General features: G+C 35.2%; 1 protein-coding gene, 1 long non-coding RNA gene and 1 other non-coding gene across 11 annotated transcripts in view; 1 reads left to right on the top strand and 2 right to left on the bottom strand.

Moving 5' to 3' along the window:
• Nucleotides 1-18,688, top strand: part of LOC116557095 — a 73,219-nt gene that overhangs the window by 48,980 nt on the left and 5,551 nt on the right. The window lies entirely within an intron of this gene.
• The window catches only part of COBLL1 (cordon-bleu WH2 repeat protein like 1), a 163,082-nt gene continuing 155,909 nt past the window's right edge, over nt 11,516-18,688 (bottom strand). For 5 of the 9 annotated variants that reach the window (XM_032286568.1, XM_032286570.1, XM_032286569.1 and 2 more), the window contains one exon: nt 13,355-14,349. In XM_032286568.1, coding sequence (XP_032142459.1) covers nt 13,945-14,349 — 405 coding nt within the window. In that variant the 3' untranslated portion in view covers nt 13,355-13,944. Of the gene's footprint in view, nt 12,787-13,354; nt 14,350-18,688 lie in introns of those variants that run through there. The other 4 variants (XM_032286573.1, XM_032286575.1, XM_032286576.1 and 1 more) reach the window with 2 other exon arrangements.
• LOC116557192 lies at nt 14,393-14,526 on the bottom strand. Its single transcript, XR_004271401.1, has one exon. It is a non-coding gene; the product is annotated as a small nucleolar RNA SNORA70 (small nucleolar RNA).

The following is an 18,688-nucleotide window of genomic DNA, read 5'->3' on the forward strand; positions in this document are numbered from 1 at the left end:
AACAAGCAATTGTATTTTACGTACACATAATTTGGGCTGAGTGCAGTGGCTCACACCTGTAATCCCAGCACTTTGGGAGGCCGAGATGGGTGGATCACCTGAGGTCAGAAGTTCGAGAACAGCCTGGCCAACATGATGAAACCCTGTCTCTACTAAAAATATGAAAATTAGCCAGGCATGGTGGCTCATTCCTGTAATCCCAGCTACTTGGGAGGTTGGGGCAGAAGAATCACTTGAACCCGGGAGGCGGAGGTTGCAGTGAGCCAAAATTGTGCCACTGCACTCCAGCTGGGGCAACAGAGCAAGACTCTGTCTCAAAAAAAAAAAAAAAAAAAAAAAAAGAAAGAAAGAAAGAAAAGTACACATAATTCATGTCTGTTATTCCTTGATTCTTATGAGAATTTTATTATTACTAAAATACTGAAATTGTCTGTTCTCTTGGGAAAATCTATTAAAATGGAAACAAATAATAATCAAACCAAGCTTAAAATACACAACAAATATAAATTTAGAGAATATGACCAGACACATTCACCTCCATGGAAAGAATAAAAAATGTCCAAGGGAGAAGGGGGGATTAGTTAGAGGCACAGTACTTTAAAGAGTGGTTACCTGGTGAATGTTTTTAAAATCTATCAGTAAGCCTGGGGGTAGTGGCTAGGCCAAGTGCGGTGGCTCACACATGTAATCCCAGCACTTTGGGAGGCTGAGGCATGCGGATCACTTGAGATCAGGGGTTCTAGACCAGCCTGGCCATATGGCAAAACCTCATTTCCACCAAAAATACAAAAATTAGCTGGGCATGGTGATGCACACTTGTAATCCTAGCTACTAGGGAGGCTGAGGCATGGGAATCCCTTGAACCCAGGAGCGGAGGTTGTAGTGAGCTGAGATCAGGCCACTGCACTCCAGCCTGGGTGGCACCGTGAGACTCTGTCAAACAAAGTAAAATAAAATAATCAGTGATTTCACTTCATAGCAATTTCCAAGTTTGTAAGCCACTTTTACAAGTACTACAGGAGAATTCTGTGCTTATATATTTGTGTATTGTTTATGGCAGAATACATTTAAATGGAAATGAAAACAACTTTGAGCAAATTAAACCTAACCAAATTTTTAAAAAAATATCTCTTCGGAACTTGAGAGAATTCTATAATTACATCAAGAATGAAGCTTGGCTATTGTCATATTATGATGCTATAAATACTATTGACTACCTCTATTAGAACATTTTTAGGGAGGTAGGATTGGTATCTCTAATGGTCTATTTCTCATTTAGTCAAGCTAAAGTATAAAATGTACTGTCTTATGCATTCTTTCAATGATTATTTATCGCATGCCTAATATGACAGGCAATATAGAAGAATGAGGATTCTAGAGTCAGAATGCCTGGGTTCATGTTCTGGCTTTGTTTACTAGATATGTAATCTTGGATAATTTATTCCTCAGTTTCCTCATTTATAAGATGGAGGTAATGATAATACGTATTGCTATGATATATTAAATGATTCACATTGATGAAGCATTTAGATGAAGATATGGTAAAGGCAGAAGCTCCTGTTATGATGTATTATGGACTGGGGATGGAGGGCAAACTAGATAGATATGGAGCTACACTCACGGGGAATATTGGATAAATAGCTTTTAAACTACAATTATGTTAAGTGCTACGAGCAGTTATAGTATGAATAATATAACATAGTTCAACATCTCTTTAAACATTCATGTGTAATTTTCCTCTGCTATTGCAACCAAGGGAAGCCACACAGTACATTGCTATTCCACATTTTGGTAACTGAGATTTGAAATCTTTGTCATTTCTACAGTAAATCATACATATTCTTTTAAAAGAAGCAAGTGAAATTTCATATCAGTGACATTGTGTTGGGCAGGCATCCTTGGAATAATTCATTTCTCCAGTTTATTCTTATTTCTTTATGACCACTTAAAAGTTTCAAGAAAACGATCTTAATTGTGATACATTCCTTAAGGCACAAATCTTTGTGATGCTTCAGGGATCTTTGTCTTGATAAAAACAAGTACTTCAGAAAAAAAAATGAAAAGACCAACAGCCAGTGTTTGTTGAGGATAAGCTCAGTTGTTCTTCATATTGTGCAACAGACGGCATTGACAGACTGATGGTTGGGAAGCAGGAAACCTGCATCCCCAATTTCAAATACACCGTTGTCTCATGACACAGCACCATGTCATAATTACATATTGATTTATTCTCCTCTAATTCCACTCGTCAGCCTTCTACAAGTGAGCTGATTTGGATAGTCTGAAAAAATATTAACAAGCTATCTCTAAACACACTTATCATTTTGGCCCCATCTCAGATATCAAAGAGGCATGAGGCACAGATTTTAAATTTATATTTAAATAAATATAGGCTTGTTCTGCAGACAGCTCATCTAGACAAGAATTTAAAAAAGAAAAGAAAGCTGCCAAAGAATCTTCAAGAAGTCAAACTCATTTCTCTGAAATTTTTCTTAAAAAATAAAACAAAATAATTTTACAGGATTCTCCAAATAAAGATGGGACAAAAAGTGAGCCAGAAGTCCCAAGTTTGCTAAAAAGGACTGACTTTATCTTTGGTATGCATATTAAATGTCTTACTTTTAAACAACGTTTTTGAGGTCTCTTCTAGAATACAGGGGCAATAAAAATGTTTTTTTGCTTTTCTCTTCTTCCACAACAACATGGATATTCATTATAGTAGAATAGAAAACTTGGGACTCACCCTTTAAATTGAAAGACAGATAACATAAGCACTGGCCCCCTGCTGCCAGGCAAGGTGCGGTCCAGTACTGCTGTGGTTATATGGTGAATTGTGACAAGCATTGCCATGGTGTGGTACTTGAGTGCACTAAAAATAGGCAACCCTGAACTGTACTGCAGTTGAAGGACAAGATAAAAATAGGAAATAAACTCAAAAAATAATTGTATAAATTTAGTACAGGGATTAACAACTCAACCCACAGGATTGAATTCCCTAATAAGTTTTGCTATTTTTATTGAATGCAGGAAAGAAATTAACATTTAAATATTTAAGAGAAATGTTTAGTATAGAAGTGTTTTCTGAATTTAGGAATGGTTGACATTCAAGCAAAGATAATGTATACCACAATTTGGAATAGAAGTGTTTTAATCTTTTTAGCCAAGATGTTCCTTTATATCTTTTAATGGTACTCCTTTCACTAAACACACACACACACACACACACACACACACACACACACACACAAACACACACACTGCCCAAACAAAAAACTTGGATAATATTTGTCAGCAATTTTAAAAAGTATAACTGATTTTGTAGAGGTAGCTAAAACCTGACCTTTATTTGCAGTGTCTCAGCTTTGGTCTTGTATTCAACTCCCAGAAAACAGTAAGGACTGGGAAGAGCCCAAGAAATGAAGGCATTCTGTATTGCTTGGCATAAATGTAGCCAATATAGACACAGCATCAAATGGTTAAATATTCTTCATATTTCCTTAAAAGAAAATATTTAAAATGTTGATTTCAATAATTCTGGGATGGAAAATCTGTACTAAATTAACAACTCGTGGCCTATTTCAGTCCTATCTTATTTTGTTTTCTGTATTTCCACTAAAAATGCTATTGATTCTTAACTCTGCTTTTTCCCCTTTTCTCTGCCACAAGTCTAGAGGCAGAACTCAATCAAAATCAGAGTTGATTTTGGCAAGGGATCATTAACTTCTGAATTTCTGGCCACTTCCAGTAGATTAATTTTATCATTATGTCACCTTTCTGCTCAAAACTTCATAGGATTACTTAGAGGAATTCTAGGCTCTCTAAACCTGGTATTCATTTTTAACAGTAATACATTAATTATACATTTATTTTATCCAACCAATTTATATAATAAATATCTCTAAATCCACCATCCAATTTATATCACAGAATAATAAAACACCACTGATAACTTACCTTTTTGTTCTTTGCCTACTCCCTTTCTCCCTCTCACAGGTAACCAATCTCTAAATTTAGTGTTTTTAAGCCTCCTTTTAAAAAATTTGCAGCATATATATGGAGACATAATTTAATTTTATAAAAAGGTTATAATTTTGTATGTTGCCTTCTGTGGGTTTTTTGTTCTTGTTGTTTGCTATTACCAAAGAATCCAAAGTGTACTGCAAACGTTCTTAACACGTCTCCTGGAAAACGCACCTACTTTGGTTTCTCTTGGGTATATGCCTAATAGTGAAACTGTTGAGCTTTTGGTTATATTAGCAAAGGTACTGGCAGGAACAAGATCAAATTGTGTAACTGAAGAAATTTTAAAGAAGAACTACTATAGGACAACAAAATATGCTAGGACTAGCAATGGCAAGGACCTTTAAACCTCTCTAGCCCTCACAAGGCATGAAGAGGGAGCTACTACTTAATTTCAAGAGGGCAACTGCAGCTTTAAAAGATTACTCAACAGAGTTCTAGCTTTCACTAGAACTCAGCTAACAAACTGGCAGAGAAGGAGTTAATCTCACTAAGAACTTGACCTGACTCTATGTGCTTCTCTCAATTGTCTTGCCATGGTCTCTCAATGGCCTAACAAATTCAAAAGCCAGAATGCAAGGAAACTATTTAGAATCAGTTTCCAAGAACACAGTGCAGGGTGAAGAGGGCTGGGATCCAGATCTAGAGAGATAAGTGGATAGATGCAAATATTAGATATTATAGAAGTCTTTCATATCCCAAAGTGTTTGTACCAGTTGATACTCCCAAAAAGAGTGGATAAGATCATATTGGGCCATATCCTCTCCAACACTTGATATTATTAGACTTCTGAATTTTTATCAATAGGTTCAAATCATTATCTCCTTGTGGTTTTGATTTGTATTCCCTCAGTTAACTGCTAACACTGAGCTATTCGTTGTGTTTACTAGTCAGACACATTAACGCTTCTGTAAAATTCCCAGTCATATATTCTGGAAATTAAAGTTATGCTAAAATTTATAGAGAAGAGCAAAGAGCAACAATAGCCAAAGTATTTCTGAAGGAGAAGAAAAAGTAGCAAATTTTCTTCTAGATATAAAGGCTTATTATAACTTATAGTAATTAAGACAGTAATATTGGTGCAGTATATACATCACATCCTGGCCAATGCAACAGGAAAATAAAAGTCCCAAAATAGATTTATTAATTTAGGGATCCTCAAAAATGGAGATATGTCAGATCACTGAAAAAAGTCATGATTATAACTAATAGAGTTAAAAAAATGGACTATTCACATATGGAGCAAGAAAAATGGATTGATATCTGAAACCATACAAACAACTTCAGATAAATTCAGACCTTAAATTTAAGAAATGAAACCTCAGAACTTTCAGAATAAAATACCAATGAATTCCCTTGTCTGCCCTCAGGACAGAAAAGTATTCCTTAAACATACTACAAAAAATCTTAACCATAACATAAAATATTGGTGCTTTCAATTATGTTAATAATTTTTCATTAAAGGACAATTTAAAGAAACAAGAAAAAAATAAGCTACAAACATGAAGAGAATATCCACAATTCATGCAACTAATAATGAGCTAGTAGCAACAGATAAAGAACTTCTGAAAAAAAGGAAAATGACCTAGTGGAAAAAGGGACAACTTAAGTTTCCCATACTTTTCTTTTATGACGATGTTTTATGAACCATCACTAGTCTATAATTCTTGGAGGCCAAGAATTGTCTTAGTTAACTTTGTTTCTTTATGACCCAGCACAGCACCTAGTGGAAAGAAAATGGTCAACGCATGTTCATCAAATAAATGAGCAAACTTGCCACCCCGGAATAATGCAGACTGTTAATAAAACTCACCATATATAAGCCCTCAGAGTGTTTCCTCTTATATTCACATTACCAACTCCTATCCACCCAATTTTGGAAGTCCAGATCACCAGTCCCTTTACATCACAGTCTTTGCAGCCTCTACCATTTGGCAAATATTTCTTTGGGACATCTCATGCACTAGTGGATTATGTTTCTCCACATGTCTATGTCTGTCTCGTCTCTCTGACTTTGATTTTAGACTTCTCGAGGAGGTCATACTTCTGTAAAGTACAGTGCCTACAAAAATTCTAGGAGGTACTCCATATTCATAGGGGATGTGGCACAACACCTAGTACAAATTACCAGCCATTCATCAGGTGTCAAAACGGTCTTGGAGAAAACCTGAGAAAAATCATAAAAATACTGGTCACTTTCATTATGATTTTTCTCAGGTTTAGGCAACTGAGATAAGGTTACAAAGATTAGAAATGTAATTTATAAAGAGGTACTCATTGCAAAGGGAAAAAAAAATTAAGATTGTTCAAGGACACAGTTACAACCTGAATAAGGCAGCAGAGTACAGCAGAAAAATATGGGGCCATGGTATCAAATATGTCTTCAACCCCAGCACCAACCTAAGGTGGTGCTGCTCTGAGCTTCATGAGTAAAATGTGATTTAAAAAAAAAACCTACCTCAAGGGACACATAGCAGAGTAAATGGTGGAGAAGTGGTACTTAAATTTCATTTTCCTTATTTCTCCCCTCCCTTTTAAAAATAATGCTGTGTTCCATCAGATCTTGGAGTGTATGGCTCTTTTTAGTTAAAACGAAACCATAACACCCTTAATTAACATTGCTAATAGTGAGATGCTTTTGCCAAGTTCACACTTGCCTCGCATCATCTACCCTGACTTGACTAACATTCTTAATGGGTGGAGGGAGAACAAATGGCCACAAATTATGTCTTTACTCACATGTATAGAGTGCAGTTGATCACTGTAATAGGAGTGCGTCAATATTTACTGACTTTATTATAATTTCAAACACGCAGAAAAGTTAAAAATCATGTACAATTATAACCCATATACCCACCTAGATTTAACAATTGTTTTAACTGTCATAATAACAACGTGGAGGGTGATTATGACATTACCAGAATTTCCTAAGTATATATTTTCTGATGGCTTGAAGGTATCCAAAACCCATGAACAGAAATCATTCAAAAGCTTCTTCACTATGAACTCTTCAGTGAACCGTCCCCATTCATAGCATGAGGGCATCTCTGATAGAGAACTACCAAGGAGCACACAGGTTTAGCTACTCTTTTCCATAATGATGCCTCTTGGCTTCTTGACTTAGGGGGTCTTGGGCCTGCTCTTTTCTATTACTCATATGGTAGATTCTGCTTCTTCCTTTTCTGCACACGTTTGGGTTTTCAATGAAACAGTACGGTTGCCAGATTTAGCTAAGAAAAATACAGGATCCCTAATTAACTTGAACTTCAGATAAAGAGTATAAAAATATAATTATATCCCAAATATTGTATGGGACATACTTATACTAAAAAAGTAATTTGTAGTTTATATGAAATTCAGATTTAACTGGGCAATCTGTATTTTATCTTGCAATCCTATGAAACAAACAAATTCAGTGACCTTCTGAGGGGGCTCTAGATGACTTTGACAGCTGGGCTCTCATGCTTCCAGATATGAAGACAAAATGAGAGAAAACCATAGAGAAAGAGAGAGAATATACTTCTGCACCATAACTAAGAAAAAATATTATTTAGAATTGCTTTTAATTGGTTGGGAGCTATACAGAAAGTCTGACGTGTGTTTGTATTGGGTTTAGTAGGTAGTCTGTGGGATTCTGGAGGGAACAGGGTGCATGGACCTGAACAGATTGAATGAATTTATTACTGGGGTTAGAGTCATATATGTGTATGGTTTAACAGGGTGTATTGCACCTATTGCCACATTAATGCTCTATACTAGCCAACCACAAACTTTGTTGGTATTGCTGGGGTAAACATTTATTGCTTACACATCAGAGTAAGCTTAGGGCCCAGCTCTTGGATGATCTAGGCTGGCCTGAGTTCGGAGCTCTGCTCCCTGTGTCTCTCCTCCTTTTCTTGGGACCATTCAGCTGTCTGAGAGATGTCTTTCTCACAGCAACCTTTCAAATACAGTGAAAGCAAACAGAAACATGCGAACCTTTGAGGGCTGGTCTCAGAGCTGGTAGTATCATTTTTACTTCATTCTCTTACTCGCAAAACCTGCTTCTATGGGTGAGAAAGTGGGCTCTGCCTCTTCAATGAGAGGAGTTGCAGTCACAGAGCAAAAGGTATGGATGCAGAATTCAGGCCAACGCTGCTGCGCACTATTGCAAAGGGTGGGCTGGAAACTAAGAATAAACTGTGGAGCAAAAAAGTTGCTTCTTTTGAAAACTATACATTTGTTTGCAACTGTAGCATTTTTGCTTCTCCAAGAAAAGTAATTAGCAAGGCTTCCAAATGATTTTTTCCAGTTTGTGAAGTAGAGATGCCAAGAGATCTCTACAAATTACCAGAATGTTCCACAACTCTTCCCAAAATACCTGTCAAAAAAGTTCTGAGCACATGGTGGCATTTTTTTCCTTGTTGTAAACATAATGTATCTATATGAAGAGCCTAACATATTAAGGATGGAAATTTGCAGGAATGTGGTAACATTTAAGAGAAAAAGAAAACCAACTGAAGATTCAGAACAAATAACTTCCTATTCTGATATCCCTTGAAATCTAGCACGTTTCTTCACCATCATTTCTACATTTAGTTATGGGGAAGAGCAGACTAGAAATTGGATGCGGGACTCTGAGACTCCTCTGTTTGTGTGAGCTTTGTGAAGTAGAAATCTTTGTACACTTTTAAAATATGTGGATCAAATAAAAATCTTGTAAACTCTAAAATACCAAATAAATAGGAGCTTCACATCTAAAATCTCAGAAATCACTTTGACCCTGGAAATCTTTATTATGACCTTTAATTGCAAGTTCTTTTCTTTCAAGTCAATCACCAAAATCAGTAGATTGTAAAAATGATGAGTTTGATTCTTAGCTCTTTAATACTTATTTTCTCTACTGGTAGTGGGTCAAAAGTAAACTGACATTAGACAAATAATTGTATCAATTGGGACGCTTTTGGTTTTAAGCATGTGTAAGTAACTAAGTCTCAAGGACAAAGATTGGTCTTATTTCAAGGACTTGGATAAGGTGACAGAGTGTGAATGCTATTGCCAATGCCTAGCAGCCAAAGCCAGATCTGGCAGTACATGAAGAGGTGAATCGGAAGAAGGGTCACTCCTCAAAGAATAGGGATTATATTAGGCAGATAATACCTGTTCACTAATAGTATTGACATCAGGTAACTTTAGAAGACGAATTGCCTGCCATTTTAAAAATAAGTGTTCATGTTAATTCATTTTCAGAAGAGAAAATGAAGCATAGAGAAAGTAATTTGCTGAAGATCCCATGACTCATAAGTGGCAGACTTGTCATCTGAACCCCAATCTCTTCACTCCAGCCAACATTATGTTCCACAGCAAAAAACAATAGAATGGCTACTGGAAATATAATAGATTTGCATGTGCAAAAAGAAAAGCTCTCCCAGAACACTGCTGGTATCAAGGGAAAGTTGTTAGATAGTATTACACTGTGACTCTTTCATGTTAACACACACAAACATAAAAGCCCCCAACGAACCTGCACACATGTACTTCATATAAATACATCTATATAAGACTTCATATCAAAATATTAACAGCTATCTCTGGAGAGGAGAGTGGGATGCTGGGGACAAAAAAGAATGTACTTTATATTCACATATATATATAATCTGAATTATAATTTTAATATTATATAAAGAAATGATTGGGGGAAAGAAGGAAAAGCAAAATGCCCAGATGCTAAAAATTATACATGGAAGTTGAAAGTTGGTTCTAGACCATTCCTGTATCTTACTTGTGTTATTTCAGAATACGATGGGTGAAAAACTACTTGTCACAAATTTCCTTCCCCATTGAGAGGGTAGCACACATTCTCCTAAAATGGTGGTAGATAAGACTACTTTTCAGAACATACATGTATTAATGGTTTATATACATAGCCCCATAAATCCTATGTAACCTTTAGAACATTTTATTATAAACTATAAGTAAACTAGAATCTAGAATATAATAAGCACCTGTTTTCAGTTTATAAAATAAAATACTACAAACACAATTGATGCCTCTTACAATGTAAATCTCAATTCAACCTTTCTTAGTTACCAGATAACCACCAGCAATTTTTTTTACATATACAGCCATAATTTATAGTATTTTGTATATTTATACTTTATATAAATGGTTTCATAAAACACATCTTATTCCACCACTCACTCTTGTCACTTGTTTCTGAGATGTATTTATGTGGACACACATAGCTCTAGCTTGTTCAGTTTGACTGCTGTGTGGAAGTCTATCATATGAATATATACATTAACAAAGTGGGGCACAGGTTAGGACCTCTTTCTGCTGTTTTATGCAAGCCTGCCATAAATATTTTTGTAGATGTTTCCTTATGTGTGTACATAAATACTTCTTTAAGGTAACATGGTAAGGAATGTTTAATTTTACTAGATATCACAGAACTGGTAGTTATGCTAGTGTATTTTCTTACCAACAGTTAAGCGTTCCCACTATTTGATGTTCTTGACAACACTTGCTATTTTGAAACTTATGTTTTTACTAATTTGATGTAGTACCTTCTCATGGTTTTTTTTGGTCTTTAGAGATGGAGTCTCACTCTGTCACCAGGCTGGAGTGCAGTGGTGCAATCTTGGCTCACTGCAACCTCCATGTCCCAGGTGCAAGCGATTCTCCTGCCTCATCCTCCCAAGTAGCTGGGACTACAGATGCACACTACCACGCCTGGCTAATTTTTTGTATTTTTAGTAGAGACAGGGTTTCACCATGTTGGCCAGGATAGCCTTGATCACTTGACCTCGTGATCTGCCCACTTTGACCTCCCAACGTGCTGGATTACAGGCATGAGCAACCACTCCTGGCCCCCTTCCCATGTTTTTAACTTGTATTTCCCTGATTTTCAGTGAAGAGTATTTTTTTTTCCATGTAGGTTGGCCTTTTGAATTTCCTCTTGTAAGAATAGTGTGCTGATATTTCTATCGGGAAGACTTTTCATAAGTTGTAGAAACTTTTATATTTTCATAAATTAAGACTTTCTTATATATTAACATATTGAAAACATCTTACTTGTGGGTCATGTTTTAACTAAGTCTTCAATCCAACTCAAATATATTAAGGTTTAAATTAGGGATCCGAATTTATATTTTTACAAGTAGATAATTATACCAACACAATTAAAAAAAATTTACTCATTACTCTACTAGCTCATAACAACATAACTTAAGTATCTATATATGAGGGTCTCTCCAACTAATTCAAGGAAAACAGCAGGAACATTTAGCATTTAAGATAGCCATGCCATGTATCAGGAACTATGCTAAGCATTTCACATGCTTAGACCATCCATTTTGGAGTCAGAATACCAGGGCTTAAATGTACACTAGGAATCCCTGATAAATGGTACATCTGACAATTACTTGTGTGTTCACTGGCTAATAGATACGTATGCATCAGGTAAGGGAAATAAATATGCTAGTTGACACCAACTATATATATTTAAAATCATCCCAAATATAAAACTTGCTTTTATTAAATAGAAAAAAAAAATCCCAAAGAGGCAGATATTCCAGTAGTTAAAGTGAAAACAAATTTAATATCATCTTGTTTGAACAAAGCTTTTAGAATAAATGAGCAATTAAATTCTTAAAGCAGGGACAGAACACCAACAGGCTCTAAACTCCAGAAGAGCTGTAAGCCAACAAATTAGGCATTGTTTTGCTTAACAGGTTTAGCTTCAATGTAAATATATATTATTATTTAGGATATTAGCATCTGAACTATATAATGACTATTTTATCATTTTACCTGAATTAAAACCAGAATTTCTGGAACTTCTAAATAGTCTTTAAAGTTTTTTATATGGACATGAACTAACCCCTATTCCTCTCTACATATCAAATGTGAAATAATTGTCACAATATATCAACATTTTCACAGAAAGATTTTTAAGGCTTCTGGCACATAAAATGTGTAATTTCTATGTGACAATGTCATAATTATATACAGAAAATATTTAAAATTCTTGCAGAATTTAAGTTCTAAAGATTAAAAAAAAACAAGAGTTCCATGTTAATAAAATATTAAAATACTATGAGCTTCCCATAAATTTGACAGTGATTTGTAATTACATAAAGAATACACAAGGCAAGTCTTTCACACTAAGTGATTCATCATTGAAAATAATTATTGAACTGAATATACTTATTTGATATCACTAGTTTTCTAAATCATTCTTTCAGCACAAAACAGGCTTTCATATAACTTATAAATATTTCCAATTGTAACACTGAGGCAGCAAATGTCAGATCTATGTTTGTCCTCGTTATATGTTATACAAATATAAGTCTATGAATCTAATACTTTTGTCTAAGTCACCATTGCAGAGAATATGTTGGTAAGTGAAATCAATACAAAGTGATTATTTTTCATTTGTAAAAAATGAAAATCATTTACACCTCGTTTTAAAGTTCTAAAGCAGCATATTCAATTCTTAAGGCAAAAAAAGATTTAAAAAGTTATTATAAATTCTGGTAACTTTTCTTCTGGCATTAAAAGCCACAGCATAAATTCTCATATTTTAACAGATAATATATTAGTGTACATCTGAATATACATTTGCCAAAATGTTCCGTTAGTATGAAGTTGGTCTGAAGTGGAAGTGAAGTGCAGTGCAGTGTGGCAGGGTAACATTTAACGGCCGTCCTGGGCATCAGTGGACATGGAATAATGGCTGAGTCTTGACCTTCCATTCACAGATATTGTATTTGATGGAATGGTAACCTAAGAGAAAGAAACAGACTTTGCACCCATCAATTTAAAATGGGACAGCTAATTTTCCATTTTCAACAGTTACCACATTTTAACATCTGCTTAATTGTAAATGCTAAGTATTTATTATTCAATAAATTATTAATAAGAAATAAAAGTTCATTTTACCATAAAATTTAAAAAAGAGAGAGTTGTTATTTTCACAACAAATAAGTTAAATATCCATTAACACATCTTAATCTTTACAAAATTACCAAATCAATACAAAGGACAAGAGAACAAACAGACTGGAAGCCAAGCTGCTAAAGAGCATTTTTAGCTAGATTAATTCTGTAATTCTGGTTGCCAAAAACTGCCCCTGAGAATGTAGAAAAATAAGGTGAATTCCACAAAACAATGAACTTTACATGTTTTGTACTGATGGTATAAATGAACGTGAAATTCCCCTCCCAATGACCACCTATTTATTCAAAACAAAAAAAACTAGCCCTTGGTTTTAAAAATGTTTCATATGAAGGATTTAAAAACTCAAATCTGTGATATTAAGCCAAACGATTGCAGACTAAAAGGAGTTTTTTCCCCCCTAGTTAAGTAAACTCATAAGTTTCAAAATTCTACGGCAAAGTCTTCTATTCACACACGTTAAGTGAATAAAAACACTAAAACAAGAATTTTCTACATAGTGTGAAATTCCAGCTTTAGAAAAATGTAAAGTCATTTGGATTCTGAATAGTAAATATCTGTATTTTGAAATATCAAACCTACAATATAATGAAGATATTTTAAGACAGTTTAGATTATAATTTGACTAATTTAGATTCATAACCAAACACTATCATCTCACAAGAAGACAACTAGAGTACAAATGGCCACAGATTCTCCTATCAACAGAGTTAATTAGTTAAAAGGAAAATAAAATTGGCAAATTTAATTTGGATTTGGCTTCCTTGTGCTTCATTTCTTGCCTTTTACCAAATAAAGATTGGTCATCTAAACTAATGTATTTTCTAGACTCTGATGAACCCAGGATGGAGTAGAGTAGTTGACACTACACATCTGAAAGAAAATGGGTAAGAAGAAGAGTTGCCACCAGCAGAATGGAAAACTCATCTGCAGTCTGTTTAGTATGCCTGTGGGATTTCTTTCCATGTATAGCCAACAAATGACAGATTATGACTTTTTTTTTTTATTTTTTTTGGACAGGAAGTAGAATTTATTGTTGAGTATTAGGAGGGGGCAGCACAGTGGAAGCCTTCTTGAGTGCAGGGTCCACCACTTGTGCAAAGGGTCACAATTGGGGATGTACTTGACCCCACAGCCATTTGGGATGAGCTGCTTCTCAGCCACCACGTCTTCAAATTCATCAGCATTGAACTTGGTGAAGCCCCTCTTCTTTGAGATGTGGATCTTTTGACGGCCAGGGAACTTGAACTTGGCCCTGCTCAGGGCCTCCATCACATGCTCCTTGTTCTGCAGCTTCGTGCAGATGGACATGATAACTTGGCCAATGTGAACCCTGGCCCCAGTGTCCTGGGGCTTTCCAAAGGCTCCTTGCATGCCTGTTTGGAGCCTACATTGGCGTAGTGCAAAGTCAGAGACATGAACATACATCTGGAAGGCCTGTCACCAAAGTCCCTTAGAGCAAACCATAAAAGAAACAGGCCACATACACTACCAAGGAACTTGCTGTTTGCAGCCACTGCACACTGGGCCCCATGAGGAAAGGAACTCACTCGGTTTAGTTGGCTGCAGAGGTAATGACTTTCATTGTGGAACTTTGGTCCCAAATGTTTCTGTGTACAAGAGAATTATTTTTGTAATTCTTGGCAAAATTGCAGCCCTCATAATTATTTATAAAGGAGAAAATTTATTTTAGGCATTTAGAAAACATACTGATGGCTCTAAAATATCTCCAGGTAAAACATGCTCATTGTAGCACCATATATAGAATCCAGTTAAATGTCTACCAATAAGGAACAAATAAGCTATGTTACATTCATAAACTCAAATACTATGTCATCTTAAAAAGAATAATATAGATACATAAGTAACAATTTAAAAACACTTCAAAGAGATGTTTGTTTATGAATGGATTTGCAGAGGATTCCACTTTGTAAATTAAATATGTTTATATACCCCACAATAGTGGTCTAGAAGCTTACAGAGCAATCTATCAAGAATGGCTATCTGTACAGAAAAAACGACATCTTTATCATTTAAACACTTGTTTACTAAACTGTTAAACACAAGAAGACATCATTAGAATGCTAGTTTATAAATTCTGAGGGCAGATATCTTATTGATTTTAATGCCAGTTTATACCTATTTTATATCAATGTTTATTTTAGTGCCTGGCACAGTATAGTGCTCATATTTCTTAAATGGAATATGGTAACTTTTTACAAACTTTCATCAAGAAAAAAAAGGTATCACTTGAATGTTTTTGAATGAGGAACATATTACACTTATGATACAGATAACTTAAAAAACAACATTTAAGAACTTACTGCTGTGAATATCTACTAGTTGATTGTCTACTCTTGAAGTTTAAAGAATTTTTAGGAATTTCACATAATTTTCTTTTTTCCATAAGGAATGTAACTATGAAATTTCTATAATTTACATTTCTTTAAAAATGCAGAAGCTGTCAACCTGAAATTCTTTGGTTCTTCAAATTTAAACCAAGGAAATATGAATTTAAAAGAACAATTAAATAAACAAAACAAGCCAGCAAGATTCTGTGTGACTTACCCAGTTTTTTCCTTCCCTCCACTTTCTGTTGAATCAAACACAAATCTTACATTTGAAAAACACTTAATACATAGTGCTGAATATCAAAATATCATTTCATTGATTTATTTTCAGAGCTTACTTTTTCAAACCTATATTCTACTTGTAACAGGGTATTAACTTGAATTTTAGTAAATCAGAGACCATCAGGTACTGAAAGCCAACATTGTTCTTATGTCAACACAGGACAAGGGTAACGAATTAATATGTCTTATTTTCTGTAAATAATTTGCTGATTCATATATAAACCTTAACATCACACAATTTATAACATACTGAGCTCAATTTATTATGCTTTACATGAAGAAAAGAAAGACTAATCTCTGTGACTATAGGTGGTTGAGTAAGGGTAAGGTATAAAAAAAAATCCCTTCTGAAACATGAAACAAAAATGGCACATTTATGACTACATTTACACTACAGCAATCAACTAGATAATTATTCTAATGTGAACCAACCATTATAATGAAGGTTAATTGCTTGGGTACAAAGCAGAGCCATAAGACAAGCAGGTACCTGAAGTTAAATTGAACATTTTGGTGCCAAGATACAGACAAACACAGAGCCAACTTTCTGATGAACAATCTAAACCTACTACCAAGATCACTGGAGAGTTTATTTGGCAATATAATTGTTGTTCTATAAAACAAATGTCAGAATTTAAAAGAAACTAGAAGAAATCTTCAATACAGAGCAGAAACACAGGACTTAAGCAAAGAGCACAAGAAATGTAGAGCCGGCCTGTGCCCATTTACTTCCTTTTGCAATTTTTTGACACAGAATATATGTATAGAAAAATTTGCTAAATGTAAATATGCAACCCAGTGAAAAACAAACCTGCATACAATGCACCACTCCTGTCAAGAGAAAGAATGCCTCCAAGTTCCCTATTAATCTCCTTTTAAAATTTTGGTATTTTCTTCATCATAGATTTTTGCATTATTTTGGATATTTTTATTGCATTAAAATAAATAACATTTATCTGGTTACTTAGCTTTCTGATTCCTTCTTAAGTTGTGTGCATAGCTTACCTCAGTAAGCCCCCACCTACCTCTTTTCTTCTCCTCTGGAGGTAAGCACCGTCATAAGTTTTGTAATTATTTCCTTGCTTTTTAAAAATAACTGCTGCTTATACATGCATCACTAAATAATATAAATCAGTTTTGTATGCTGTCAAACTTTACACATATATATTTTCATGTATTTTTTGTGCACACTGCTGCATTTTACTATATTTTGTCCATTTGATGGCTATATGACAGTCCATTATTTGAATATGCTGCTATTTATTCTACTAACTGGATATTAGGGTTATAGTTCTTTGGAGTGTTTTTTTTTTGTTTGTTTGTTTTTTTGAGACGGAGTTTCACTCTTGTTACCCAGGCTGGAGTGCAATGGCGCGATCTCGGCTCACCGCAACCTCTGCCTCCTGGGTTCAGGCAATTCTCCTGCCTCAGCCTCCTGAGTAGCTGGGATTACAGGCACGCGCCACCATGCCCAGCTAATTTTTTGTACTTTTAGTAGAGACGGGGTTTCACCGTGTTGACCAGGATGGTCTCGATCTCTTGACCTCGTGATCCACCCGCCTCGGCCTCCCAAAGTGCTGGGATTACAGGCTTGAGCCACCGCGCCCGGCCTGGAGTTTTTATAAACAATATTCCATGAACATTCTTATGTGTTAGAGTCCTAGTATCCAATAAGAAAATTTTTAGGGTATGTAACTAGAAGTGAAAAATGCTGGTCATGATGTTTGCATATTATGAGCTTTACTAGATACTACATCCATTTTTCATGAAATGAGATGGATTATAGATGGGATTTTTATTTTAAAAAATTAGAATCTGGCACTATATATACTCAGTTATCAATAAGCTTCCACTGAAAGAGAGAAAATTTTAGATTCAATAGAACCTAAAGTAACTAGTTTTAAACAGGAAACAATTATAGGATCATCATTTAGTGGCCGATTTTTATGGTGATTCATATTCATCTCATTCTGGAAGCAATGAGAGTTTTCTGTGTGAAAGGACTGCCAAGTCAGGGCCCATAATACACCACGTATATAGCTGCTGGCCTGTATAATTCTGCTGGCTTTTTCCAACTTAATGCAGTTTTTTGCAATTAGTTCATTGAAACTGATGAATATCTTCACTGACCTAGTATAAAGACACTGCAAGCAGTTTCTGTGTAGTAACTTGGTTCTCCCATGGGCCTGATATGCCACTGTATCTCAGGATCAGGCTGTGAATGCACAGAAGACAGAGGCTTCATTTTATTCACTTTTGTGCTCTCAGTATCTAGTACAATACCTGTTACTTGTGTGCTTTAAAAATGCTTGCCAAATTTATTGAACTGAGAAACCAGTAGTGCTTGGTTTGAAACTCATCCTTAATTGACAAAATCAGAAAGAAAAATTTTTATAAGTGAGGATACATAATTTATTAACATGGGCATATATGCTCCTCTAAAAATATAAATTTGTCATGACCTACGAAAAACCAATTTCAATATTCAAAGCTATACCGAATTGCTATGCTACTTGGCACCTAAAATCAGACTCTGCAAATAATTTACAAAATTCAAACCTAACCTCCTGAATTATTCCTTCCTGTTTCCTCCACTGTTGACAGCACCCAATATTTTGCCTTGTCTCCATGTTTGCCCAGATAGGAGTGCCAAGTCATCTGGGAGGGAATGGCTGTCACTCATAGCTCCTCACAAACACACTGAGGAAGTTGGCTTAAGCAGTCAAGTTTGGCCAATGTCGATATGGTTGAAAGACCCAGAAAGTCTTTCTCCGGTTTTTTTTCTATCTTAGTAGCATTCCTGTTCCTTTGCAGATTTAATTTCTGTTGAGTTCAATGTTTTGCTCAACAAGTCTCTTACTATTCTCTAAATGGATTTAAAAATAATCATCAAAGGAATTCTCAAAATGAAATGCCTCAGGAGTTCATGGAATGATAAGTACTTTCCTTGTCTTAGATGCTAAGGTGCTTTCAACCAGGACAATTAAGGGTAGAAGAGGACAGAGGTTTACGGAGAGGACTCCCTCTGAGGAGTCTAAGTGCTGATGTCCTGCTCAAAGCTTCACCACATCCTCTTCTCAGTGGATGAAGGAAACCCA

This window comes from Sapajus apella, unplaced genomic scaffold, assembly GCF_009761245.1.
Source record: "Sapajus apella isolate SASKATOON/1434 unplaced genomic scaffold, GSC_monkey_1.0 scaffold18, whole genome shotgun sequence".
NCBI classification, from domain to species: Eukaryota; Metazoa; Chordata; class Mammalia; order Primates; family Cebidae; genus Sapajus; species Sapajus apella.